The sequence below is a fragment of the Oryza sativa genome, chromosome 10 (genome assembly GCF_034140825.1).
Source record: "Oryza sativa Japonica Group chromosome 10, ASM3414082v1".
Classification (NCBI taxonomy): Eukaryota; Viridiplantae; Streptophyta; class Magnoliopsida; order Poales; family Poaceae; genus Oryza; species Oryza sativa.
Genome location: NC_089044.1, coordinates 12688688 through 12716654, shown reverse-complemented (window position 1 = coordinate 12716654; position 27967 = coordinate 12688688). Strand labels below are relative to the sequence as shown.

At 44.6% G+C, this 27967-nt stretch overlaps 3 protein-coding genes across 6 annotated transcripts; 2 read left to right on the top strand and 1 right to left on the bottom strand.

Moving 5' to 3' along the window:
- Window positions 1–1263: 1263 nt before the first annotated feature.
- Window positions 1264–4068, top strand: LOC4348500 (protein GRAVITROPIC IN THE LIGHT 1). 2 transcript variants are annotated; one of them, NM_001423940.1, is made up of 2 exons: window positions 1264–1562; window positions 2352–4068. In NM_001423940.1, exon 2 carries the CDS (start codon window positions 2427–2429, stop codon window positions 3693–3695), a length of 1269 nt encoding a protein of 422 aa, NP_001410869.1. In that variant the 5' UTR covers window positions 1264–1562; window positions 2352–2426; the 3' UTR covers window positions 3696–4068. The 2 variants fall into 2 exon arrangements, with proteins under 2 accessions (NP_001410869.1, XP_066160534.1); XM_066304437.1 differs by having other exon boundaries at window positions 1304–1562; window positions 2363–3961.
- A 551-nt stretch (window positions 4069–4619) lies between these two features.
- On the bottom strand, window positions 4620–9867 carry LOC4348499 (protein CutA 1, chloroplastic-like). Of its 2 annotated transcripts, none has more exons than XM_066304436.1 (6): window positions 9670–9867; window positions 9250–9602; window positions 7956–8018; window positions 5462–5493; window positions 5213–5307; window positions 4620–5094 (listed from the first exon to the last, which is right to left on the bottom strand). In XM_066304436.1, exons 2-6 carry the CDS (start codon window positions 9314–9316, stop codon window positions 5010–5012), a joined length of 342 nt encoding a protein of 113 aa, XP_066160533.1. In that variant the 5' UTR covers window positions 9317–9602; window positions 9670–9867; the 3' UTR covers window positions 4620–5009. The 2 variants fall into 2 exon arrangements, with proteins under 2 accessions (XP_066160533.1, NP_001410868.1); NM_001423939.1 differs by having other exon boundaries at window positions 9250–9350.
- Window positions 9868–18878: 9011 nt separating this feature from the next.
- Window positions 18879–27378, top strand: LOC4348498 (ent-kaurenoic acid oxidase 1). 2 transcript variants are annotated; one of them, XM_015759573.3, is made up of 8 exons: window positions 18879–19749; window positions 20488–20637; window positions 20728–21000; window positions 23636–23722; window positions 23809–23887; window positions 24213–24319; window positions 26787–26905; window positions 27023–27378. In XM_015759573.3, the coding sequence occupies exons 1-8, from the start codon at window positions 19150–19152 to the stop codon at window positions 27111–27113; spliced, it is 1506 nt and encodes a 501-aa protein (XP_015615059.1). In that variant the 5' UTR covers window positions 18879–19149; the 3' UTR covers window positions 27114–27378. The 2 variants fall into 2 exon arrangements, with proteins under 2 accessions (XP_015615059.1, XP_015615060.1); XM_015759574.3 differs by lacking the exons at window positions 23636–23722; window positions 23809–23887; window positions 24213–24319.
- The last annotated feature ends 589 nt before the right edge of the window (window positions 27379–27967 follow it).

Sequence of the window (27967 nt, the reverse complement as noted above, 5' to 3'; positions counted from 1 at the left end):
GACTTTTTGGGGGAAAAATTCGGATATATAAGATTCCCTCCGTCCCAAAATATAGTAATTTTTAGGTGGATAGGACATATTCTAATACTACGAATCTAGATAGGGGTATATCCAGATTCATAGTACTAGAATATATCACATCCAACCAAAAGTTATTATATTTTAGGACGGAGGCAGTAGTCCCTTTATTTACTAGTAACTCCAAGAGGGCTCAACAAGAAAATTATACCTTCGTCTAAGTTGTGAGATAATCGGGTACTACTCTACTATAACAAACTCTGTATTTTCTGGACCATAGGGTACTGATAATGACCATAGGGCACTCTATTAACCTTAGGAGGCTGTGATAATTATGTCGGCCATGCAGGAGATGAGAACCAAAACCTAATTTTTTTTCATACCAACAACATTTATTTTTATACACCCTCAACGAAAGAAAATCCCAATCATCAGATTTGCTGTGATTATTCTCAACATACACGAATATTAATTTTACTATCTTACAGTGAAACGAGCGTAACTTAACTGGTTAGATTTCTTATGGTGGAACCAGTTTATCCGAGTTTAAGTCCTAGACTTGATACGGAGCTCAGATTTATAGCTAATTGTAGGTGATATACCCGTCAATAACGAGATGCCCATGGTGAACTTAGTCAATCTTAAAGTATGCCGGTCTAGTATTATAAAGGTGCTCATACTTATGCCCGTGATCTCAAAATATGAAAAAAAAAAATCAGCTCAGACATCCAAAAGTACTCGTAGGGGCAAGATATGCGTTTGTGCCTTCATGGGTGAGTCCACGCGTATTACATGATTTTTATTCCCTATGTCCTAAAATATAAGGGATTTTGGAGAGATATGACACCTAAATATGAATAATCTGTCTAGAACAAGATTATGGGCATGTTTAGTGGAGCTTAAGATTCTGAGAAGCAACTGCTAAGAAGCTAGCTGGTGAGAATCTGGAGAAGCTGGAAAACCCAGCTTCTGTCTTCTAGTTCATTTTCCAGATTCTACATCTATAGATTCTTAGAATCTTGGTAAAAAGATGGGTTGTTAGGGAGAGCTTTTGGTAGCTAGAGATTATAGGAGAAGATGCAACTGCTAAAAACTCCTTTAAATAGGTCCTTTTAGTAATGTGTCACGACCTCTAAAATCGCTTACATTTTGAGACGGATAGGACAAGAAAAAGCCTGGAAAATCAGAAAAAAAAAAGGAAGAGCGAAAATGACAAGATTACCCCTCCGCCCCTTCCACCTTCTCGCAGCCACACCTCCTCCTCTTTCCCCTCTCCTCCCTCTCCACTCCACACGCCGTACTCGCCTCCGTCTTCCCCCCCGATCTGCGGGCGCGCGAGCTCGGAGCGTCCTTCCCCGCGCGCGCCGCCGCCACCGCCGAGAGAGTGGCCTCCTCCTCCTCCTCCCTTCCTTCCCGCGTGGCCTGGGCCTGCGGTTACCCCGCGCGCACGGCCGACGACGACTGCGACGGCGACGAAGGCGAGCTGGTTTCGGAGGGGGGCGCGACGCGGCCGACCTGCTCCCCCATCTGGTTCGAATCGAAAGGTATATCCTCGTTCTTCTGTCCTTGGCCCTTGTTCCACTCCAACCTTCTCGACGCCGCTGGATGGATGGGCGGCTTAGATTCGGAATCCGTCCGATTTGGGATTGGGTTTCTTCCCGTCGAATTAACGCATCCGGTTCTTTGTGCATTTCGTTTTATTTTATGCGTGGTAGAGAGTACTAGTAGCATCTTGTAGCGTGTGTTTCCGTGAAAACAAAATTGATTTGGTTGGGGGATTATGTGATGGTGAAGCCATGAAGCTCGCCGACCACTGTCACAGTGTGACTGCAGAGAGATGGGTGAGAGAGGGGGAGGAAAGGGATTGATGAGCTTTCCCTCTGTAGGCTACTTGCGCTATCGCAGGAGATGGCTTCAAATGGATCCTTGTTCCATTGCAATTGTTGGGTTACTGGAGATGACTCTGGAGAATAAGATCTGAATGAGTAAAATGTGGTTCGTATCGTGCCCCTTGGGTAACCCGGCCATCGATTGGATTGATGTTAGGTTTTGCAAAAGTTGAACTTCATTTTGTAGTTTAATTTTGATTCCCTTTGTTTGGCGTGAATGCAGTCGTATCTCTGGAGAATTTTTGCTGAAACGTTAAATGTGTTAGAGCAATCGAATGCTTGTCGTGGTTTACTTTGTGCGAGGATCTTTTTTTTGCCTCATGCTAGCATGTGAACTGCTTATGAAATATGAACCATTGCTATGTTGGTGAAGAAATCTGGTTATAACTTTTGTTGAATGCAATTTGTAGGTCTAGTGGTAAATGTATGACCTGACTTGAATAGTATCTTTTCAGGTGGATGCCAATCGGTTGGTCGGTTAAAAACAACTAATTTAGCTGATCCTGTGGGGAAGAAGTAATGGTACTGCCAGGCTCTAAGGAGTCTCAAAATTATGATAGCAACAACCAGAAGGTTCATCCTCAACCAATTGACGAAAACATGAATCAGAACATGGGCTCAATGGACACCATGATTGGAAGGATATTCAACAATATATCCTCTTTAAAGTCTGCATACATTCAGCTGCAGGAAGCTCACACCCCATATGACCCAGACAAGATCCAGGCTGCAGATCAGCTTGTCATAGAGGAGCTCACGAAGCTCTCAGAGCTCAAGCATGCTTACAGAGAAAAGAATCCTAAGCCTGTAGCGGCAACACCTCAAGATGCACGGCTGCTTTCTGAAATACAAGAGCAACAGAACTTGCTGAAGACATATGAGGTCATGGTAAAGAAGTTCCAGTCCCAAATCCAGACTAGAGATACTGAGATAACACATTTACAGCAGCAAATCGATGAGGCTAAACTTCGGAAATCAAAGCTTGAGAAGAAACTGAAACAAAGGGGCTTACTCAACAAGGAATCTGAGGAATCTGATGATGAAGACAACTACTTTTCCATCGAGTTGACACCAAGTTTATTTACATCTGCTGTTGATAATGCATACCAATCTATACATGATTTTTCAAAGCCTTTGATCAACATGATGAAAGCTGCAGGGTGGGATCTTGATGCTGCTGCTAATGCAATTGAACCTGCTGTGGTTTACACAAGGAGGGCTCACAAAAAGTATGCTTTCGAGTCATATATTTGCCAAAGAATGTTTGGTGGTTTCCAAGAAGAGAGCTTTTCTGTTAAGGCTGCTAACATTACTGTTTCCAATGAGGCTTTCTTCCATCAGTTCCTTGCAGTACGAGCCATGGATCCTTTGGATGTCTTGAGCCAAAATCCTGATTCGGTTTTTGGGAAGTTTTGCAGAAGCAAGTACCTATTACTTGTGCACCCAAAAATGGAAGGCTCTTTCTTTGGTAACATGGATCAGAGAAACTATGTAATGAGCGGTGGCCATCCGAGGACACCTTTCTATCAAGCATTTCTGAAGTTAGCGAAGTCGATATGGTTACTGCACAGGCTGGCATACTCCTTTGATCCAAAAGTCAAGGTCTTTCAAGTGAAGAAGGGGAGTGACTTCTCCGAAATTCACATGGAAAGTGTTGTCAAGAACATCATCCTAGATGAAGGTGCAGAGAGGCCTAAAGTTGGCCTAATGGTGATGCCTGGGTTCTTGATTGGGACTAGTGTCATACAATCTCGGGTGTATCTTTCAGGTGTCAAGTCTGCTGATTGAAGCTGATGCAGTTACTCGAGAAGATCAAGGCTACTTTGCATCTTGCCTGATCAACCAATCACATTAGTACAAGGACGATTAAGGGTCTTGTGTGTGATGCTGCTGTCATCTCTGAAAGATGCTATAGTCAGAGTGTCGGTGAAAAATATTGTCTTTTTAAAATTTCGAGTGCCATGCTGTTTGTATGTTTCTTCAGATAGATTTCTTCTGTAATGTAACTGTCAAATGTTTGTCTATATATATGTTTATGTGTGTTTTGACTGGCATCCTAGGCGTGTAAACTTCCTATGATGCTCCTTTGCATAATTTGTAATTCACGGCTATTCACCAGAATGTAGTATGCTCTGGAAACTAGTGTGTCCATGCTTTGCACAATCAGGCTCATATAATTGGGGATTGGTTGGGGTATATTGAGGATAGAACACACTGGGAAGAGGATGGATGCGCTTTTGATGTAGAGATGGTGCAGTCAAAATTTGATACCAATAATATGAAGGGTATCTAAATTGCCAGGTGTAAATAGAGCCATACAATTTTCATAGATGAGTACACAGAGACCACATGCATCTGTACACTAGCTATAATGATCCACATGCTTCTTTTGAGATGAATGTATCAGTGCTCAGCAGAGGAGGTATTGTGATTATGATAAAACGCATAGAGCATACGTGGCCTGCATGCACGCCATAACATCCCACACCCGGTTGATGGCACCGGACACAAGCAAAGCTTGGTAATCTTTGAACGGTACACTAACCGGAAAACTGCTTAATAGCAGTCAAGTTAATCTGCATGAGGAGCCTAAAGCAGCAAGAGAACGTGTAAATTAAACAAGGAACCCCAAAAAAAAAAAGAAAAAACGGAGAAAAAGGGGATGGTTAGGGGAGTTACTGATTGATGATTTCGGTAGAGGAGATATTGTGATTGTAGGAAGACAAGACCTGATTGCATATGCTACGGTGCAACCAGACCAGAAGCATTCACTTTTAACTGGGGCACTCACAGCGAAACCAACCTCACGCCAAGCCACCATTCAAGATGGGTTTGACATGGGAAAGGTGATAACACAGATGACAGATTCATGACTTCACCCAAAAAAAAATCAAATAGAAACGAAATGTCGTCTAACTCCACAAACACGAGAGGGTTTCATGTACAACATCTGCCATGCACGCACGCTACTACAGTTTATTTGACATAAGCTGTAAAAGATAGGAAAATCCATCACACTTCACACCGAAGCCATGGAGATGCAGAGTATACGTATCACCAGACGCTTCGAAATGTAGTGAAAAAGCATGCCACGGCACAGAGTTAGCTTTCCCTAGTGCTGTTCTTTAGCCACTCCAGGTACTTGAGGTTGCCTCCTTTTATGGGCAGCGCGATGACTTCAGGAACGCTGCATTGGGAAATCAAGTAGTGAATCTCAGATCACGACAAGAGAGAAATTTTAGGTTTACGACCTGTCAGTATATACTGACAAACAGATGAAAATTGATGGACAGAAAAGAACTTACTCATACTCATGGTTGGCTTTCACGTGTTCGGTCAACGCATCAAGAAGAGACTCCCTTGTCTTTATGATGAGCAGTTCTTCAGCATCAGTTTGCACCTGCAAAAAGATATCCGCTGATCACTAAATATCTTTTTACATAAGGGAATAGGCAAAACGCTCATTGACCTAAAGGAGTATAGTGAGAGTGCAAAGCTAAATGAACAGCTAAAGCTTGAAATCAACCTATCCCAAAGAAGGAATAGAAATGTACCTTTCCTTCCCACCAGTAAACAGATTCAATACCTGGAAAGAGGGACACAGAAAATTAAAAACTAAATAAAATGAGTCGATGTTAATGTAATGTAAGATAGAAAGTAGGCCAAAAAATCATGAATCAGAATAAAACTAATAGAGAGGATAAATATAGATATCTCAGCTTAGCAATTCCATTATTTTGTCTCTCTTTAGATGAAGTCCCATTATATTGCAAAGTGCGCGATACACAATAGCATGCTGCCGCATGCATGTAACAACACATCATCGTGTCCACTCCATACCACATTCCAGTGCCTATGCACAAAGAAGAGCTATTGCCAACAGCTACAGTATTTTTTAATAAACGTCTGATGTTGCATTGAGGGTCCAACCAATAAGACAATCAAAGACCAAATATGTCGAGCTTCAGCTAGACAGCTACCACAAGCTAGAGAATGTACTTTCCGTTTCTTGTCAAAAGCCAAGTTGTAGTTATCAAGAAAAACCACTTAGTTCCATTTCTAATAGACCTACCACCACGTTTATATTCATAAAGCAATTTCTTTTCAGCCCTTAATTGTCACGAACAAGGAATACGGTCCTGAACCTAAACGGCGCGACGCTCTCCGTCGCACTGAGAAGGCAGGCCGATGGGCACTAAGATAAATATTGATCTAATGCCTAACTGACCTGGGATAGGATCCCTCCTTATATAGATGGAGGGCTACTTAATCTAATCCTAACAAACCTTATCTAATCCTAACAAACCCTAATTCTATCTCATGGGCCTAGGACTCCCGGCCCAAAGCCCATGACATTACTCCCCTCTTTTTGAGCAGCTCGTCCTCGAGTTGCAGCGGACCCTGCTAGACTCAAACAAAACACCATAACCTAAACTAAGACTCTTAAGCCTTTTACATCTCGGCTTTTATTATGAACAAAAATAAGAAACAATTCATGCGCAGGAGGACCTGGTCCTACAGAAACCCTGAGCATGCCTCCCACCGAAGCCCACTTGTCCAGCCCAACAGCAAAGGAATAAATAGTTGACTCGGATGCTTCATGGGCCAACGTGGAAACCACCCAGACCAGACCAGCCAACCCAATTGGGAGAGGACAGAAACCCTATCCTCTTGTTCTTCACGAGGCCACGCCGCCAGAAACGATGCAGCCGTGATCGAGCCGCGAGCTTCACGAACCAACGTGTGGACCCGGCGCAATCTACGCCATCGCGACGCACGAGTGCCACGCCCACCCGTCGCGCTCGCGACTCGAGCCGCATGCACGCCGCCTGGCTTTGCTCCAACCGTTGCCAGAATTTGCGCCACCAACTGCGGAAACCGCGTCGCATCGCCTGGAAATCGTGCCCGAGAACCGGACACCCAAGTCGTGTTGTGTCGCTGTCTTCTTCTCCACCACCATTGAGGGCGCCAATGGCGACGGCGCCATCGCCAGTCCCAGCGGCAAGGTCGAGGTTGCGCAGCCACTCCCGGACTTGGCGCCGCGCGCCCTCGCGGACGCAAGGCCACCGCATGCCGGTATAATGGTTCGGCCTCCTCAAGGAAAGCAGCCGGCTCGGTTGACTGAGCCGCCAAGGCCCGGAGTTGCGCCGCCAAGTTCATCATCTTCTTCGAGATCTCGGCAAGACCTTCGCTAATGTTGGGAACCGCAGTGATCTCGGCACCCATGGGCACAGAACCGAAGCTCTGATACCAAGTTGTCACGAACAAGGAATACGGTCCTGAACCTAAACGGCGCGACGCTCTCCGTCGCACTGAGAAGGCAGGCCGATGGGCACTAAGATAAATATTGATCTAATGCCTAACTGACCTGGGATAGGATCCCTCCTTATATAGATGGAGGGCTACTTAATCTAATCCTAACAAACCTTATCTAATCCTAACAAACCCTAATTCTATCTCATGGGCCTAGGACTCCCGGCCCAAAGCCCATGACATTAATTAGTGTGAGTTTCATCCCGCGATGTTCTAAATTGAGCCCCTTTCATCAAGTGTAATTCCAACAGTGCTGTTGTTGTGGAGCTCGACATGGCCAAATGATGCTTACAGGAAGAGGCACATGTCTGCATCAATGTTTCAGAATTGTCAAATGCCACATGGTCATACAGGTGAACACCTTTTCCCGCATTACCATAGTCATGGCAAGGCAACTGTTAGAAATTCTGATTACTAGACAAATATGAGCACTTCATTGATTACGTTTCTCAAGAAATAGAGAAGCCAGTTGGTTAAAGTTGTTTTTGAACATTCAGTTGACCAAAGTTCAATATGCAGAATTTCCATGGAAACAGAACTGAATATGATGGATTCGCATTGAACTCCACTATATAAAGTCCAGCCAATTTGCTTGTTCGCTTAGTTCAGTGCATCTATAGATGCAGATAGAGAAAAAAGAGAGAGGACGTAGTTCCCACCAGGCATAGTTCAGTGCATCGATAGCTGCGGACAGAAAAAAAAACACAAAAAAAGAAGAGAGGATGTAGTTCTCACCAGGCACTATGTTCACACAAGCAGCAAGCTTCTCACTTATAATGCTCCCAGCTAGCCTCTTTCCTGTATAAAAAAATGAGAAAGGCAATCATCTAATGCTGCTAAAGAAAAAGATCAAACTTATCAAAATAATATAGTTATGAGTACAGCTAGGACCGCTGAGTAGCATAATAGAAGCTATTCTTGAATGGAAGCTACTAAAATAGTCAATGGGGTGAGGAAATAATCTCTACTTTGTTCAGCACAGGTGTTGACAACTTGTTTGCTCAAGTCGACAAGCACGATCGAGACACCTAAATGCCTTGCGGTGATATGGAGTCGTCAAACACCTTGATCTAGACAAAGCTAAACCAAGATGGGTTTTGCAAGATTAAACAGGCTAGCGGAGCCAATTTAGATGAAACAAGGATAAACACCCGTCTTGTGGGCGAACAGGGTTTACGGGCCGAACCTACAGAGGGATTTCGCACTCTCACAGCGAAGGTGGGCGATTTACTGCGCAAATCGACAAAGATGAACAAAACTAGGCTAGAACTAAGCAAAAAAGTAGACATGATATTGAAAAAGTGATTCAATTGGCTAATTGTGTTCAAAGTAGATTGTGTGTTCAATTGAACCGGCCTTGGTCTTGTTCCTTATAAAGGGGTTGGTCTTGCCTCCTACAATCTCCTCCACATCAAACTCAGGGTAGAGACCAATTAGAACTTTAAAAATACCTCACCAAGCAAGGAAACCCAAGCAAGGAAACCCGAGACTTGGTGAAATTCAACTTGGAATCGGTCTGACCGGCCACACACCACCGGTAAGACCGACCCATAGGCAGCGGTCAGATCGGCTCTGTGAAGGAAACCAATCATTTCCAAATTTTGGCGATGTTTTCCTATTTCGAATCTAGGTGCCGAATTTGGGTGTTAACAACAGGTACAATTAAATGACAATAAAACACAGAGTAAATTTCACAAAACTACATACTTCCTCCATTTCACAATGTAAGTCATTCTAGCATTTCCCACATTCATATTGATGTTAATGAATCTAGATAGATATATATGTCTAGATTCATTAACATCACTATGAATGTGGGAAATGCTAGAATGACTTACATTGTGAAACGGAGGAAGTATATTTTAGCCAAATTATCATAAAACTATAGATTTGAGATGATGTATCACAAAATTACAGATTTAATTTTCTCACAGAACTGCAGATTTAAGGTGGACTATCACAAAACTACAAATTTAGTAACAAAGTTATCACAAAAGTACAGGTCTAGTGTCACATATAAACAATGTACCTGCTTCTTTATTAGGAACTGTCACATACACAACAATGGAAGGCACAGTGGTGGAAGTAGACTCCATTCGAGCAGAAGCTGAAGAGCTGAGACTTCTCACCCTGTAAAGTTCCCATACTGGTTATTTACCAGTCCAGAAAACAAATCCAAAGTGACTACATTACTTTGATGTAACTAGGCTGTAAATATAACACCACTCCCATCCTCCATCAAGGTAAAAAGAGTGAAGCACTTCGCATTTAAGCACAATCGGCACAATAGTTCCTATACATCACTTCTGTGAGCAACCAAGAACTCAAACCGTCCCCATTCATTTCGAATCATATGACCAAATCTTTGAATCCCATCGAATCCTATGAACAATAGTTAGCACCGGTCAAACTGCGGAATCCTCCTAGATTGATTGGAGAGGCGCGTTACCCTGCGAAGGCGCCGAGGCTGAGGAAGAGGAGAGCGCCGGCGATAGGGGCGCGGCGCCGGAGTAGGAGCGGCGAGAGCCCGGCAGCCGCGGCGGCGCGGCGTGGGGCGGCGGTGGCGGCGGCGGAGAGAGATCCGAGCGGGGAGGGGAGGAGTGGCATCTTCTGGGAGCTTCGGCCTACATGCATGGGAGTTGGGCCCGCTTCGGCCTTTGGATGTTTGGGCTTTTGGGCTGAGTTCGGTTGGGAAGATGGGAACCTACCGAATTTTTTTCGGTTTTAGATTTTTTTTAAAATATTTACAGAAATAATATATCGGCAAAAAAAATTTACAAAAATAGACCCTGCCGCCCACCTCTGGGGCGGCAAGCTGACGTGGCAAACGGGAGAGGAACGGGCGGTGACAGAGGGAGGGTTTTTTGCAGGAAAACCCTTGCCGCAGGGCGGCAAGGGGCCCGAATGCAAAAAAGCCAGTCGGGGCCGGCCATTTTGCAGGCGGCCCCTTGCCGCCCTCTGGCCGGGCGGCAGGCCTTGTTGCCTATAAAAGGCCTGCCGCTCAGCCCCCAGCCCTCATTCCTCCCCCCTCAAATCCAGTGAAAAAAAAACAAGAAGAGAGGGGAGGAGAAGAGAAGAAGGGACGAAGCCCTGTCGGATTCAGACGCCGATTTCAGGTAATATTCATAGATCCTATATGTGACTATTGAGTTAAATAGTGTGTATTTTTTAAAAATTTGTTTGAATAAATGCATTATATTTTTAGGGTTTTAGTTGTACTAATCTAGAAGTGCGTATTGTAGATATCGGTAACTACGTAGATCTGCTAGTTTGGAATCAATACATTACCGTTGCATTGGCTTACACAAGAAGATATTACGTTGTAGATGTTTATTGCATGAAAGAGTAATATGATCTAGTTATTTCGTTGACAGATATGTCGAATAAACAAATATTCCAAGTTTACCATGGACCAGGAAACGTCCGTTACGGGCCAACTGGGGTAGATCTGTCATATTTTATTGTATCAGAAAGGGGAATTGATAGACCGGCTGAGAGGAGTGTACCTTCTATAAAAGGATGGTTAATGAGGGGTTTGAGAGTTGATCCACAGACAAGTGACATAACAATCAATGTTATAGTAAGTCGGGCAACTGAGGGTTTTTATTGGGAACTAATGCCAGTTCAAAACTCTCGAGTGTGGAGATGGTATTTGGAAAATGCATTGCAACGCGGGTGGCCTCTAGCTTTGGTTCCGTTTGTTCACCCGAAGGATCCAGGTGGGCAGATGAACATGGATGATGGCGAGGGACCAAGTGCTAAAGTAAATGAGACTTCTGTGGAGGAGGTCAACGCACGAGAGGACGGGGGCGTAGTAGCTCCATGTCACGACCGGAAATAACCCAACGGGCGTTCCTTACGTGCGTGTATTATTCCTTGTCCCAGGAGGCAAGGTACACCAAAAGTTGATACAATACAGAGTTTAACAAGCGGAAGCGTAAATAGTTAATTTATTACATGGGCGGCGAAGGCCCAGCACACATGAAGACAAACGAAAAACAGCGGAAGACTAGGGCGACGACCACAGGCGCTTGACGGCAGGCACGAGCTAGACACCAAAGCCTTCATCTTCCAGGAACTCCTCTTCTGGGTTTGGGAAAAATTGAGCAAGACTGAGTACAACCACCGTACTCAACAAGACACACCCACAAGTGCAGAATAAATGCAAGGGAGTACAAGGGAGTTATAATATAGGGGGTTAGGGTTTGCAGTAAACAGCATTAAAAGGCACTTAGTTGCTCAAGCTATTTGGTAAACACGATCCTAGAGCTATACAAGATTATTAATCAAGGCCGTGAACCCACACGAACCTGCCTTAACCCAAGGCCTACGATGATTCAGACCGAACTGGCAACCAAACCCAGGTCCCAGCTCGTCCCAAGCCAACCCAGGCCAACCATTCCATATTTTAGTTGTTAAGCAGGTTTTAAGAATTTAAAACACTAACTTGGGTACATTGCTAGGCTTGCCCATAACCGAGGGCGCGGCTATTCGAATAGGTTATACTCTGATCAGAGGTGTACATCTTTACTCACAAGACATCTTCCTCACGTGTAACCACGTGCCACATACCACCACGGTATACGGACGAAAGACGTGACATAGTTCCCAACCCATCCTAGCCATAGACAAGAGTACCGACCCAGCCCCACCTACGGCCGGAACCTCCGGGACAGGTAGGCAGGACCGAGCCCCTAGCAGCAGGACGCCAGCCCTGTGCCATGACATCTCGACTACCGGGCCGCAGCTCGTGTAGCCTTCATTTGTCCTAGAGATGTCCATCGACCCCCGACTTCGTCCATCTCCATCCGTGTACTTTTGTTTATAACCAGACTGAGCCACAAACTAAGCCTTACCCACTAGACATGTGGAAGTACGGTAGTGCTTTGCAACAGAGGCCCGAAGACCGGTCCTTATGTGGCCGAGGTGCTACTATCAAAACCGTGCACCGCGAGCCCAGCCTAAAACCATTTTGAGGGTTTTGAATAGAGGGGGAGGTGTGAATCCAATTCCACAATAATCCAACCATTCCACAATGTCCAAGTGATATGAATATTCCCAAAGTCTAGAGTTATAAAACCACCTAATGTTGCCTAATTAAACAGCGAAGCATCTACCTAAATTCCTACTAGTGGTACCATAAATAGAGTACCCACTAGTTGGGGTTTTGTTTATTCTAGGGTGAACAAGGTAATAATAACAATAACAATAATAATAAGGTCATAACAAAGGTAAATAGGCATGGCTAAATAAAACAGTGATAACACGGGAATTTAAATAAAGCGATAATGCAATAATTTAAATCAAAATAATTTTATAAACTGGGATTCAATATGCTCAAGGATGATGTGACTTGCCTTAGTCGCTTTCCCAAACGTCGGCTTCAACCTCCACGTAGAGCGGATCTTCCGAAGCTGCAGCGTCTACACGACCAACGGAAAGGAAAAAGGCTTTTACTCTAATAAACTCCATATAACAAGCAGGAACAAAGCACAAAAATGGGTTCTTGACTTCTTGAGGAAAAATTAGAGACTTGAACGGTCCAATTCTGAGTTCAAATGGCTAAGTTATGGCCATTTGAAGTTTATATGTTCTTTAAGTGAATATTTGCGAATTTCTTCATTTAAATTTTAATTTAAAAAGGATTTATTGCGTCAGCCGAGGGGAGGGGGCGCGCGGACCGGGTCCACGGGAGTGGGGCCCACGCGGCAGCCTCACGGTCCACGGTGGACTGGCGCACCCGGGCTCACACCGGCCGGCGCCGTGGGCCCCACGCGTCAGCCGCACCCGAGGGCGCGGGCGGCTGACGGCTGGGCCCCACGCGGCGGCCACACGGCTCGCCCGGAGGCGGCCACCACGGTGCAGCCGGCGGGAGGCGGCGCCCGCGCCCCTATGGTCGCCGGCGGCGGCCATAGGAACAGCGGAGCGGCGGCCAAGAAAGGGGAAGGGAAGGGGGAAAAGAGGCGGCGGTCCACGGCTCACCCCGGGTCGACGGCGACGACAAAGGAGGCGGCCGGAGCGGAGGAAGGCGGCGGCGCGACTCGGGTGGATGGGGACGACGGCGCTCCGGCGGTCGGCGAGCTCGGCGAGGTGGTGGACGGGGTCGGCGACGATGCGGCGAAGCCGGAGAAGGCGACGCCGAGGCGGGAGACGGTCCTGGCGAGCGGAGAGGGCCGGCCGGAGGTCGTCGGCGACGGAGGAGAGAGAGGGCGACGGCGCGAACTCGATTCCGACGGGGAGACGGTGCGGCAAGTGGCGGAAACGGGCGAGGGAGGCGCAGGGAGGGTTTAAATAGGATTGGGAGGGAGAGAGGGCGGCCGGCGGGGAAGGAAACCAGCGCGGGAGGTCCGGCCGTCATCAATGGCACCGGCGAGATTTGCGGGAGCAAATCCGGCCGTTTGAATGCGAGAGGGAGAGGGAAAAATGGGGGGAAAGGGGGAGGGGATCACGGGGAATAATTCCCCCCACTTAATTGCACACGGGGGCGGCGGGATGCGGCGGATTCGGCGGCGGCAGCGGCGCTTGGCGCGGGCGGGGCGGCGGAAGCAGCAGGAGGACAGGGATGACGGGTGGGCCCCACCCGTCTGAGGGTGGCGGGCGGGCCCGCCTGTCAGCGGCGTGCGCGCGGGGAGAGGCCGAATGGGCCGCGGGGGAGAGGAGAGAGGGAGGAAGGGAGATGGGCCGGATTCGGCCCATCCGAGGGGAGAGAGATTTTTAGGGTTTTTCTTTTTATAAAACCTTTTCAACTTTGTTTATTTCTTCTTAATTATTATTTGTGCTCTGAAAATTCCACTAAAATTTATTTACACATTTTAGGATTTTAGGAATTATACAAAAATCCTCCAAGCCTTATTTGACTTTTAACTTTGAACATTTTAATTTTTGGAGGCTTTCACAAGGATTTTAATTATTCTAGGCAGAATTTTGAAGGATATATTTTAGGGTCGTTTTGGGACGTGACACTCCAGTGGGCATTCAACCAGGTGGAGTGGCCGACGAGGGGGAGACTGTCGGTGCCATTGTGGATGAAATGGAGAGGGAGGATTCTGACAACGAGCGTGTAGAGGAAGGTGATTCGTCAGATGATGAGACGGATATTAATCCTGCAGAATGGGCTAGTGAGGATTTTTCTGGGCTGATCGTCTCTGAAGAGGATAGTGTGAGATGGGAGTACAAAGAAAATGAGGTTATTCAGGGAGCGATTTATAGTAGAGCAGAAGATATGAAGGAGGCGGTAAAACATTTTGCAGTGTCACTTCATAGAGAGTTTTGGGTTGCCAAGTCGAATCGGTCGCAATATGAAGTTCGGTGTGTTAAGGAAAAAGATGGTTGTCCCTGGAGAGTGCACGCGTATAAGGGGAAATGGAAGGATTATTGGACAGTGTCAGTCGTTACCAAGCATACATGTTTTCTACCTGGTGTTCAGAAATACCACAGGAACATTACATGTGCATTTGTTGCATCTGAGATGTATGCGCATGTCATCGATAATCTCACATATGAACCAAGGTCAATAATCCGACACATCAAAGAGACATACAAGTATACTATTAGCTATGCCAAGGCCTGGAGGGCCAAACAGAAAATAATAGAGATGAGATTTAGAACTTACGAAGCCTCGTATGACAATTTGCCACGCCTGTTTGGTGTTATCGAGGAAAGAAACCCTGGGAGCTCTTACGAAGTGAAGAAATTCCCCTCAATTGAACATCCTGGCAAGAGTGTGCTGCAAAGGGCGTTCTTAGCTCTACATGCATGCAAGATGGCATTCGTGAATTGTCGTCCTGTTCTCTGCATTGATGGGACATTCTTGACAGGAAAGTATCGGGGCCAGATACTAACAGCAATAGGGGTAGATAGGAACAATCAGGTATTGCCCTTGGCATTTGCTTTTGTTGAGAGTGAGAATACCGACAGCTGGTACTGGTTCCTGAAATTGGTTAAAACAAAAGTTGTTGGTATGAGGCCAAATGTGTGCCTGATACATGATAGGCACGCTGGCATTCTGCGAGTGATAGAAGAGTTGCAGTTTGGGAGTATGGAACGAGGATACCCTGGTGTTTGGGAAGATGTACAGAGTAGGTGGTGCATGCGTCATATGGGAGCTAATTTCTTCAAGCAATTCAAGAACAAGGAGCTCATGAACATGTTCAAGAGGCTGTGCAATCAGAACCAGGAGAAAAAATTCAATGAGCTTTGGAAGAGATTAGATGAGTTGACAGCCAAATGCAGTGATCAGTGTGCAGCGGCTCCATCGACCGCCGTTGCTGACCCTCCTCAAGCTCTTGGACCTCTCCCAACGGATAGTCCAACATTGGTTAGAAGAACTGGATTGGAGATTCGGAAATTTTCTAAGTGGATTCTGCATGAACCAAAAGAGAAATGGGCCAAGGCGTATGACACGGGTGGTGCTAGATATGGAATAATGACAACAAATTTGGCAGAAGTTTACAACTGGGTGATGCGCGGTGTCCGTGGACTGCCACTAGTTGGCATAGTGGAGTTCATTTTACATGGGACATGCGGGTATTTTAGGGATCGGTTCCAGGCAGTTCTTCCCTCTATGCCGAACAACAGCATTTTGTTTGGAACTTTCATGCAAAAAAAGCTAGAGGAGTTGCGTAAAAAGGCCATGAAACATCGAGCTCTAGTGCAAGGTACCCAACAGCACAGGTTTGAGATACTATGTCAAGATAAGGTAGGCAGGGGTATCTACCGCAAGAGAGTGAAGCAGGAGTGTGTTCTCAAAGCCGACGGCACATGTCATTGCTCTTGTGCAAAGCCGAAGCTGCTCCACAGGCCATGCACCCATGTCATTGCTGCCGCAGCGGAGTGTGGCATACCAGATGCAGTATATGTGTCACAGTACTTCAGTAAGCAAGCAATATATCATACATGGAGCGGCGAGATTTATGGGTTCGGCATAGCTGGGGAGTTCACAGAGACTAACAATGAAGTACTCAATATTCCTGACCCATCGAAGCTCCGAGGCAAGGCTGGAAGGAGGAGGACTCGTCGCATCCGCAACGATATGGACGAGTCGGAGGCTGGCAGGGTGAAGCATTGCAGCAAATGCGATGAACATGGGCACACCTACAAGCATTGTCCTAAAGACAAGGAGAAACCAGGTGCGGCGGAGGCAGGACTATCAGGATCAGCAGCAGATGGAGCTCGCCCTACGGGTGAAGGCACTACCTCCACTCGACCACGTCCTAGGCGTCGTCGTGCCACGTCTGGCTACGTGGTGTAGTTCTTATATTCTATGTTGGCATGTGGCTTTGCTTGTAATTCGTTTCGAACTTATCTATGTGTTTATGTTTCGTCGTGTAATACCCTAGTCCAGTTAGTGTAAATTGGATCTGTACCGGTGTGCGCGAGTCAACAATGGATTAGCGTAGATTGGATCTATGCCAATGTGCGTGGGTCAACAATGGAGTAGCCGACGACGTGTATGAATGAGAGAGTGCCTCGGCGTGCATGCTAGGTTATGGGGATGCCCCGATCTCGGGACCCCTATCCCCTCTTATATAGGATGAGGGGATCTCCCTAGTCTATCTATCAAAGATATGCATGATCCTCACGATTTATATTTTATCCTCTCTTACTTAATTTACAAAATAATCGCATGGGTGTAGGGCTCTTGGCCCACCCTACGTCACATTATAGTTGGCCAAATGGGCTGCCCGGCACGGCACTGCCCATGCCCGGCCATGCCTTGGCGGAGGTTAGTCGGGCCAGCACGGCCTGACCGACACGTCGGGCCATGCCGGGCTAGCCCACAGGCTGCATACACGGCTCAAGAACGGCCCAATACGACTTGGGCCGTGCCGGGCCAGTCCGAAGGCACGATAACCTATCGTGCTTCTCCACAAAATAAGTATATTTTTCATCCCTCAACTCTATGGGCAGTGTTGATATGGCTCGAAAATAAGTCTATTTTGTATTCCTCTTCTCTTTGGGCCTTGCTTTATATGGTTATTTAAGTCTATTTTGCTTCCCTATACTATTTTTCATCGATCGCGCCGTGCCAGGCCGGTCCACCGTACTGAGGGTGAAGCCCAGGCATGGCCCGGCTGTCGGACCGTGCCATGGTTGGGCCGGGCCAAAATGGCGTACCTTGGGCCGGGCCACGGGCCTCGGGCAATATGGCCATCTATATGTCACATAGCCCAAAGGTCTCTTCATGGGTACCGCGGGTGTTATATATATATACTCCGCATACCTAAAGGTTCTAGAGAGAGTAATAATTTATGAGAGTAGCTATATTTATGACGTTATATTTTTCACCAAAAAATAGACGGCATGTATTTACATTGTAAGTACCTAAGTTCCATATGTAATTTTAGTGTATTTACAATAGAAGTCCCAAAATTACTTATGTAAGTCCTAAAATTACATATGTAAATCCCAAACTTACACTAGTGGAGAAACCATCTTTACTCCCGGTTGGGAACTCCCCTTTAGTCCCGGTTTTCCAACCGGGAGTAAGGATCCGAGACTAAAGATGTCCATCTTTAGACCCGGTTGAAATAACCGGGACTAAAGATGCATCTTTAGTCCCGGTTGGTGTTACCAACTGGGACTAAAGAGACAATAACGACAGTACTAGATGGTCCCCTTTTTCTTTTCTTTTTTTTCTTTTTATTTTCTCCGAATCAAGTAGGCAAATCCCCAAATCAATCCTCAAATCCCCAAATCAAAGTAACATCCCAAATTCACATCACCAAATCCACATCATAAATCATAAAGTTACTTATAAACACAAATCAAATACATCACAAAATCCTAAAAAATTACTCAAATACATCACAGATCCAAACAATGAATCACAAATTTGTACATCTCAGTGAATCACAAATTAAAAAAAAACGAAAAAACGATGTTGTTGTCGCCGCTCGCCACGACCGCCGGACGCGGCTGCCGCCGCCCGCCGGCCACCGCCGGCCGCGGCCTCGACACCCACCGGCCCGCCGGATGAGAAGGGAAGAGGGGGAGGAGGTGGAGGAGAGGGGATGAGGAAGAGAGTTAGAGAGGAGAGATCTGTGGAGAGGGGGAGAAATTCGATCCGCTAAGTTGTAATTGTGGAGGAGAGGATAAGGGATAGGGATTATATACTACGTGTTCAATTTTAATCACGGTTAGTATTACCAACCGGGACTAAAGATCTATCTAGAAGATCTTTAGTCCTTGGTGATCTTTAGTCCCGGTTATTGACACCAACCGGGACTAAAGATTCTCGGCCCCCTGACATGCATCTGATAGGGGATGAACTGGGACTAAAGATCATCTTTAGTCCCGTACTAAGGATCAAAATTTTTATAACCGGGACTAAAAATAATCTTTAGTCCCGGTTCTTTTTGGAACTGGGACTATTGTGGATTTTGCCAGACCGACCAAAGATGGTTCCTCCACCAGTGTTACATACTAATTACATATTAAGTGGTGTGTAAGTGGGATGTAACTACTGTGTAAATTTGTAAATATATAAATAACTACCCGCTGCATACACATACATGCAAGTGTGAACTCAGAAAAGCAGCGGGCAGCATATCCAATTGCCATAAAACTGACTGCTATGGAGCCAAAAAACTGGCGACAAAAATATAGTAAAACCGTAATTTATTAGTCCCACAAACTCACTCTACTTGCACAAAATGATACTTATCACACATCGTACCCAATATTCTCAAGTGCAACAAGACAAGCTTTGTACGATAGCAGCAGCAGAGATCTGTGATTGGCAGCTGCTAGCTCCCAAGATCCTGTTGCAGCGACAGAGAGATCCACAAACTCACTCTACTTGCACCACATGATACTTATCACAATTCACACATCGTACCAAACATTCTCAAGTGCACCAAGACAAGCTTTGTACAATAGCAGCAGCAGCAGCAGAGATCAGTGATTAGGCTTTAAATCACTGATCAAGATGAGTGGCGCAACGGCGGACTGGGCATGGTGGCTCGGCCTCGTCGCCGGCGCCGTCCCGCTGCTCGCCCTCGCCGTCTGGCACTGCACCGACGCCTTCCACAGCGCCGCCTTCGCGTTCCGCCGCCGCGGGACACGCGCGAGGCTCCCCCCGGGCCACATGGGCCTGCCGTTCGTCGGCGAGACCCTCGCCCTGATCTGGTACTTCAACCTCGCCCGCCGCCCCGACGCCTTCATCGAGGCCAAGAGGCGGCGCTACTGCTACGGCGACGGCGACGACGACGGCGGCATCTACCGGACGCACCTGTTCGGCTCGCCCGCGGTGCTCGTCTGCTCGCCGGCGTCCAACGGGTTCGTGTTCCGGTCGGCGCCGCCCGGCAGCTTCGGCGTCGGGTGGCCGGTGCCGGAGCTCGTCGGCGCCTCGTCCCTGGTGAACGTGCACGGCGGCCGGCACGCCAGGCTGCGCAGGTTCGTCCTCGGCGCCATCAACAGGCCGGGCTCACTCCGGACCATCGCGCGGGTGGCGCAGCCGCGCGTGGCGGCGGCGCTGCGGTCGTGGGCGGCCAAGGGCACCATCACCGCCGCCACCGAGATGAAGAATGTAAGGCGCCGTCTTAATTTGTCAACTGAGAATTCACTGGGTTTGTGTAGGTGTAGCACCTACTAGTATTTAAAGAAAAGATTTTACAACTACATGCAAATTATCATGATTTTTTTAAAAAATATGGATATCTATCGCACTACAAAATTTCAATTTAAAATATAGCTCCTGTAAAGAGAAACGAAGAATAAAAATCCCAACAAGTAGTAAAATGAGGCCTGTTAGTAGTTTAGGGATTAAGTTCTCCGGTCAAATAGTTATAAAAACTACAATTAACAATTTCCAGGATAAAAAAATCTTAGAGCTCCACTACAGTGCTCTCTACTAGTAGTAGAAAACAATCTAAACCATTGATCTTATTTTATCGAATGGTTTAAATCTATTTATACCGCCATCCTAGTAACGGCAGTAAAAATGTGGAGAGACATTATTGAAAAAAATAGGTGCTGGAGGGGTATAATATCATTTAGCTTTGACTAAACTCTTTTTTCTTTCTTTTTTTGGCTTTTTTGATGGAATATGAGCGATATCAACCCAATGTAGGACCACATAACAATTTACCTGAAAAAATAAATAACAAAGTTACCCCTAATCACTGTATTAGTAAATTATTGATTTACCCTTAAATAGTACTACTAGTATTATACTACCATTAGAGAGCACCAGATCATTGCTCAAAATCATAAATACATCTCGTTCATCTCCTATGAACATGAATGTATATGCTTCTTGGATCAGGTGACGTTTGAGAATATATGCAAGATATTCGTGAGTATGGAGCCGTCGCCTCTAACCGAAAAGATCCACGGATGGTTCACCGGTTTGGTTGCTGGGTTCAGGTCGTTACCACTGGACATGCCAGGAACAGCGCTCCACCACGCTCGAAAGGTGATCTCTTTTGATGTTCCCTTTTCTCTCTTTGCTTGGATTTAACAAGGCCAGATTTCCTATGCCGGCACACATCTGCACACCATGCAGTGCCGGAGAAAGCTGAACTCGGTGTTCAGGGAGGAGCTCGAGAGGAGGAAGGTGAAGATGGTGACCGGAGAAGGAGGCGACGACGACGACGACGGTGACCTGATGAGCGGGCTGATGCACGTGGAGGATGAGCAAGGTAGACGACTCGACGACGATGAGGTCGTGGATAACATAGTCTCCCTTGTCATCGCGGGCTATGAGTCAACTGCTAGTGCCATCATGTGGGCGACCTACCATCTCGCAAAATCGCCCAGTGCCCTTGCCAAGCTAAGAGTAAGCCAATAATTTACTATAGTATATTTCTCTAAAAGTGCTTTCAAGTCTCAAATGGCTCTCACACATGAACAGATCGATCCCATATCTGGCATGTTGCTGTCCGATGAGCATTCCTACATATGAATGGATCACTTGATCACCTGTGCCATGGCCAGAGGCCTAGGATTGGCAGCCCATTAGTATGGAGAATTTTTAACCATATAATCACCATGTAAATCCCAACTCTCTATGGGCCGACCCAAGCCTTGGGCCAATCCTGGTCTGCCCTTAGATCGATCCCATAACTGGTATGCTTGCTCTCCAATGAGCCCTCTCATCAGTGGCAGATTCAAAAAATTTCTTGAACCTGGACAAGTCTAACGAGATAAAAGCATATACAAAATCTATTTAACTATATATAAATTTTGTAGACTAAAACCAACCTGAGAGGTTAGATGGATTAATGTATCCTGGGCTAGACAAGTATATTTAACTATACAAAAATTTTGTCCTTAATAATTGCCATGTGTTAGCCTAGCAGGATTTGTACTAGTGTAGCAGGCGGAGCCTGAGCACCTGCCCATGATGATCGACCATGGCTTCATCCCTGCCTCTCATCATGCAAACAAACAAATTATGTGAGTTGACATGGAGTTGGAATGAAGAGATGGAGAAAGTGGACGCTAGCAAAATTACAAAAAAAAATATGAGTTTTTAGGAGGTTGGGGCTAGGAGGGAGGGGAAGGAAGCATCAAAGAAGGTGAAAGAAAAGGTGAGATATGTTAGGACTTAGGAGGTGGTCAGGAGTGTCGTGGACGCTGTTAACATCCAAATTTAGCTCCTAGATTAAAAGTAGGAAAACATAGTCGAATTTGAAAAGGACTGTGTTTCCTTCATGGGTCCGGACTGACATCCGCCTTTGGGTCAGTCTAACTAATGGTGTGGGACCGATCTGACCAGTGGTATGTGGCTGGTATGACTGGCGGCATATGGCCGGTCTGACCGGCTAAGTCCGATACGAGTCCAATTTCACCAAGTTTCGGGTTTTCTTACTTCTGCTAAGGGTTTTCAAGTTCTAATTGGTCTCTGCTATCTCGAGTAAGACATGGAGAATGCATTATAGGAGGTAAGACCAACCCTTTATAAAGGCTATGGCTGGTTCAGTTGAGCACATTATCTATGACAATCTACTTAACACAATTAGCCAATTGAATATCTTTTTCAATATCGTATTTACTTTTTACCTGGTTCTAGCCTAGTTTCGTCTATCTTTATCGATTTGCTCCGTAAATCATCTGCCTTCGTTTCAAGTGCGAATCCCTTTTTAGGTTTGTCTTGTAAACCTTCCATTCTGCTCACGAGATGGGTGTTTATCTCTCTTCTGTCTAAATCAGCTCCATTAGCCAGCTTTGATCTTCAAAACCCATCTTGGTTTGGATTTGTTTAGATTGAGGTGGTAGGCGACTCCTTATTACTGAAAAGAATTAGGTGTTTTCGATCGTGTTTGACGGCATGAACAAAAAAAAAGTTATCAATAGATGCATGCACTTAAAAGGAGAGATGGATAGGGATCGATCAGCCTCATCGACAAAATGTATGAGGAGGACGTATAATAGGAAGAAGAAATATTAGAACAATTGGAGAGAAAAATGGGATATGGGAACGGTTTATTCAATTTCTTTCACCATCCAAAATGATTGTTAAAACTAAAATCCACATTGAAAACTAGTCTAGAAAATCTGTTTGAGTGATCAGCTCCTCTCTGCTTCCGGCCAGCCATCAGGGAAAAGCATACCCGCAGGTTAGGCTACAAATCCACAGCTTGAATTGCTTTTGATGTCCTAGATGGAATGTACCTACGATAAAGCGCTACGATGGACTTGAGTACTGTTGCTACATAGTGTTTTGTGCCCTACCCTTATTTTTTGATTTAAGTTATAGATTTTACTTTTATTTCCGTTAGCACACTTTTCAAACTGTTAAACGGTACATTTTGTACGAAAATTCTCTATATAGAAGTTGCTTTGAAATATCATATAAATAAATCAAAATTTTATGTTTTAAAAAACTCAATTAATTATGTGTTAATAGCATTTTCATTTTACGTACCCATACTTGATCTTTTATCTTCATAGACTCAAATGGGCCTTAACAAATATCCATGTAAACGTACTACAAGGACACACTTGTCGGTGTGCACCAAAGTCTCCTACAACATATAATGTCAGGGCTGCAGGTGTGTTTTTGGATGGAGCTATGTGCGATGTGAGCAAGAAGGAACTGAGTTAGAAATTTTAATTTATCCCCTCCTAACTTGCAAATGGTAATATTAATATTGCAGGAGAGGATAAGAGGAGCTAAGCTAACACTAGCGAAAAAAGTGTGCATTAGTGATAATTCACTCAAAGTGTGCATTCCCAATTCATAAGATTTCTATGGTCTAATTATGGATAAACCACTGCTGAGAAACCCATCTTTAGTCCCAGTTGAGCAGCTTATGAACTATTTGAACCGGGACAAAAGTGATTTTTAGTAAAGATCAATTCTCTTGTAGTGCGCTAAAAACTCTCACACGCGTGTATGCCTACATGTATATAGCCTACACGATCGATACAAAAGTACTGTATGTGACTTGCTACATGACTTACTACAGGAGGAAAATTTGGCCATAGCCAAAGAGAAAAATGGTGATGGTTTTATCACTCTCGAGGATGTCTCCAAGATGAAGTACACTGCCAAGGTTTATGCAGTAAATTAGTAAAAGATGCTTAATTCATGAACACGTGATTATTCCATATAAACATATTCAGTCGAGCATATATGCAGGTAGTAGAAGAAACAATCCGATTGGCCAACATAGCTCCGATGGCTCACCGCGTGGCACTCAGAGATGTTGAGTACCGAGGTGGGTATCGTTATATCATATACTTTGGTCATAATTTTTTAGAGGAACTTTGATAATCACTAATATAAAAGTGAGCACATAAAAATAAATGAACAAAAAATATTAATTACAGATGGTTTGTTTTCCCAAATACTTTTGTTTTTTTAATGTAATGGAAGAATTTGTATGCATATACAATGTCTGCATAATATGCAATTTGCATGGTATTTGCCAATATGTTGGTATCTTGGTATAACATGCAGGCAATAGCAAACTGATCAACGGATTAAACCAAATAATCATATCAATAGGAAAATAACATTGATGTTGGTATATACACATGCAGGGTATACAATCCCAAAAGGGTGGAAAGTTATTGTGTGGATCCGATCACTACATGTCGACCCAGCATACTACGACAATCCGTTAAGTTTCAACCCGGATAGATGGGATGTAAGTTATTGGTTCGAAACTACTTATTATATATATGTCTCTACACCAAACATGCAATGCTGAAAAAACTTCTCTATACATTGGCCCTCTCTTTGGAATGCTGAAAAAACTGAACATAGCTTTAAATGCGACATGAGCTTTTAATCTGAGTAAAAAGATCAACTGCTGGAGTGCCAGCTGCTGCAGAGATCGTCATGAATCTAAAAAATAATTCTTGAAAACGCATAATAATTGTGCTTCATTTCATTAAAAAAGATATATATTTGCAAAGAGAAAAATTCTTGAAAACGCATGATAATTATGCTTCACTTAATTGCAAAAAGAGAAATATTTGCAAAGAAAGAGGTCAAGGAACCTCTTCCAACGAGGCTAGCATCACACATAACTGAGAGGGCCAAGTGCCCAACCAACACAAACCTTCTAAGACTAACTCACTAAGCAATTTATCTCAACAAAATATTAACCAGTACACATTTTGTTATAGTAATTATTTCGTATGTATACGAGTAGAGCTCATCTGAATGGGGAATGAGAACATTGGGAAGACAAACAATACAATCACACACACACATATATACGTTGGTGCTTTAAATTTTGATAGATACAAATTTAAAAATAAAGCCTCTAGACATATATAGGGCATATACTTGAGGTTATTAACCCATATATAGATCATTGTTTTTTTTAGAGCAGATCAAACATTAATTTGACCCGGTTTTTTGGAGAAAGCCGAAAGAGGGATACAGAGTCTTGAAATACAAGAAAAAAGGACACGACACACAAAACAAAAAGTAATTTCTGGGGACTCCAGCTACATATAATGCCCACAACCCAGACAGATTCGCACAAGCACAGGTTCCACCCCCTCAGACTTGATAGGCACAAAAGACAATGCCCAACAGACACTAAAGATCTACAGGCAGCATAGTTGGCCTCACTTGCTTTAGTTTGTCCAGTATAGCTTCAAGCCAATCCTCGAGCGCCTTTCGCTCTTCTTCCTTTAGGAACACCTTCCACTTCTGGGCAAACGAGATTGACCTGTAAACAACCTGTAGAGGAGATGAAACAAAAGCATCCTTAAAAACCCAATCATTTTGAGTCAACCAAAGAGCCCAACAAACACTAGCTAAAAGCACCATCCAAGCATTCTTCTTCCTCCTGTCCCAAATTATCCCAGTGCACTCCTAGAAGGAGATAGGTTTATTGCTCAGAAACAAAGCTTCCTTAATTACACACCAGGTAAACACAGCAAAAGGACAGCCATACATACAAGATATTATTAGTTGTTTCTTTGCTCTTGCAAAGTTTGCAAAGCTCATCCCCACCCCTCCAATTTCTTTTGACTAACTGAGAAGCACAAGGAAGTTTTCCTCTCCCAACAAGGTAAAGGAAATGTTTTATTTTTAGAGGAATCTTGCCCTTCCAAATAGACCACATTTCAGTATCTTTAACCCTCCCCCCCTCCCAAAAAAAAAGTTAACAGCTTATACATAGATTTAGCAATAAAAGACTTATGTTTTGTGTAAGGTCGGATTACTTCATCCCTATCCCCATCAAGCTAGACATATTGGAGAATATTCTTCATATCATTCAGTTCCACCTCTCTTTCTGATTTCAGGTTCCTTCTAAAAACCAGATTCCAGTCGCCATTAGCCCACATCTCCATGACAGTAGCTTTTTGCTGCAAACTAACCTCATATAACATGTGAAAAGTCACTTTCAAAGGAGCATCACCATACCAAACATCACCCCAGAAGTCCACACCACTGCCTTCATGTACTTTGTTTTGCACCAATCTTTGCAGGTGTTTTTTTGTATTGATGCAAACTTTTCCAAAATTGAGAGCCCCCCGCCTCTGAACTCTAGAAAAAGCTCCATTTTCCAGTTTCATAACCCACTTGCTAAGGAGACTGATGTTCATAATTCTAGTATCTAAAAAACCCATCCCCCTAAAATCTTTTGGTCTACACAAAGCTTCCCACTTAATCATGTGGTATTTTTTCTTCTCCCCCACCCCTTGGCAGTAGAATATGCTTCTAGCAGAATCCATTTTGGAATGAAAACCCTCAGGAAGAAGGTAGAACCCCATAGCATACATTGGAGCACTGGACATACATGAATTAATTTTAATCTCTCTGCCCCCATAAGATAAATACCCACTTTTCCATGATTTCATTCTCTTCTCCACTCTTTGAATGATCTGATAAAAGTCTTTCATGGTGATCTTTTCCACACTCATTGGCAACCCTAAGTAAGTAAAAGGCATCTCCCCCACCTTACAATTCATCATGTTAGCCACTCTTAATTCTCCTCTTCACTCACTCCCAGCACATACATCTCACATTTTTTATAGTTTATTTTCATTCCCAAGGGTTCTTTTAGCAAAGCAGTTTATTATTTTCTTTTGAACATGTGTGTCGATCACTCGATATGCAGTTTATTACACATAAGTGCATTAATTGATCAGAAATCAGCGGAGCTAGGCACGTACCAGGTGTTCGGTGGCGGCGAGAGGATCTGCGCCGGCAACATGCTGGCAAGGCTGCAGCTCACCATCATGCTCCATCATCTCTCTTGTGGTTACAAGTATTTACTAAACTTCCATACCTTAATTAACATTACATGTGTACAATTTATTATTCTTAGTGTTAACTCACCTTCTGTTCTTTTTTTTCCTTCACTGGCTCAATTTATCTCTTCTAGATGGGAGTTGCTGAATCCTGACGCAGGGATTGTTTACCTTCCGCACCCAAGGCCAACAGATGGGGCAGTGATGTCCTTCAGTGAACTCTGATGGCAGCTATATCATTCAGACATAGAATAAAGTCACCAGTACATTCTGTGGCTTAAGAACTTCAGAGTTCATATATACTATTGCTAGGTGCAAGACTGATTAAGAAAAAGCTGAGAAGCAACAATGCATGATATGTATCACACCAAGCTGAGTTTCTTTAAATGTGTTATTCAGTTGTTGTTCCACATGTTTTGTATATACGTAAATAAACTCTACCAAGAATTCCTGTCTATTAATAAATTGTGAGCTTTTGTGAGTTGAGGAATTTCTGTCTATTAATAAATTATGAGTTTTTGAGTTGAGGAGGAGCCGAAGTTGCTTAGCCGGGTATAACAAGCTCATCAACGATAACCCCTCAAGTAGCGCAGTTCACCATGGGTGGATGAGCAGTGTTTGCTCCTCTAATGTGGTGTCATCTTGTGTTGTGGCGAAGTTGAGCTGTTGTGCCAGGTGATGAGCTAGGCAACGATAATCAACAGTCTTGAGAGCCCAAGGCGAAAGCATTACCCCCGGTCTTCTGGCGGTGGCGATGTTGACAACGCCTATGGGCATCATCTTCCCTCTTGGGGGCATCGTTAATAATAATAATAAATTGTATGGTACGCAAACTTGTTAGGTGAGTGTAATTTAGTATATTAACTTGTAAAATGTCTATTTTAGTGCACAAACTTGTTAAGTCGTGCGAACCAGGATCACAATAGCTTGGCAAGATTAATTTTACCAAGCTGATGTTGATTAGCATGTGATGTGCATGTGTATAGTGAGTATGCATAAAACATGCTATGTATTCATAAATTTAATCTCTACTTTATCCTTTATCATTGAAATGATCAATATCATATATTTCTAACCCT

Excerpts from the sequence above, each read along its gene's own strand:
- LOC4348500 (NM_001423940.1), top strand. The coding sequence starts at position 2,427 with ATGGTACTGCCAGGCTCTAAGGAGTCTCAAAATTATGATAGCAACAAC.
- LOC4348499 (NM_001423939.1), bottom strand. The coding sequence starts at position 9,854 with ATGCATGTAGGCCGAAGCTCCCAGAAGATGCCACTCCTCCCCTCCCCG. Across the intron at positions 8,019-9,249 it reads AGTTCCTAATAAAGAAGCAG|GAAAGAGGCTAGCTGGGAGC; the intron begins GTACATTGTTTA and ends TTTTTTATACAG. Across the intron at positions 5,308-5,461 it reads TTTACTGGTGGGAAGGAAAG|GTGCAAACTGATGCTGAAGA; the intron begins GTACATTTCTAT and ends ATCTTTTTGCAG.
- LOC4348498 (XM_015759573.3), top strand. The coding sequence starts at position 19,150 with ATGAGTGGCGCAACGGCGGACTGGGCATGGTGGCTCGGCCTCGTCGCC. Across the intron at positions 19,750-20,487 it reads CCGCCACCGAGATGAAGAAT|GTGACGTTTGAGAATATATG; the intron begins GTAAGGCGCCGT and ends TTCTTGGATCAG. Across the intron at positions 26,906-27,022 it reads CATCTCTCTTGTGGTTACAA|ATGGGAGTTGCTGAATCCTG; the intron begins GTATTTACTAAA and ends TATCTCTTCTAG.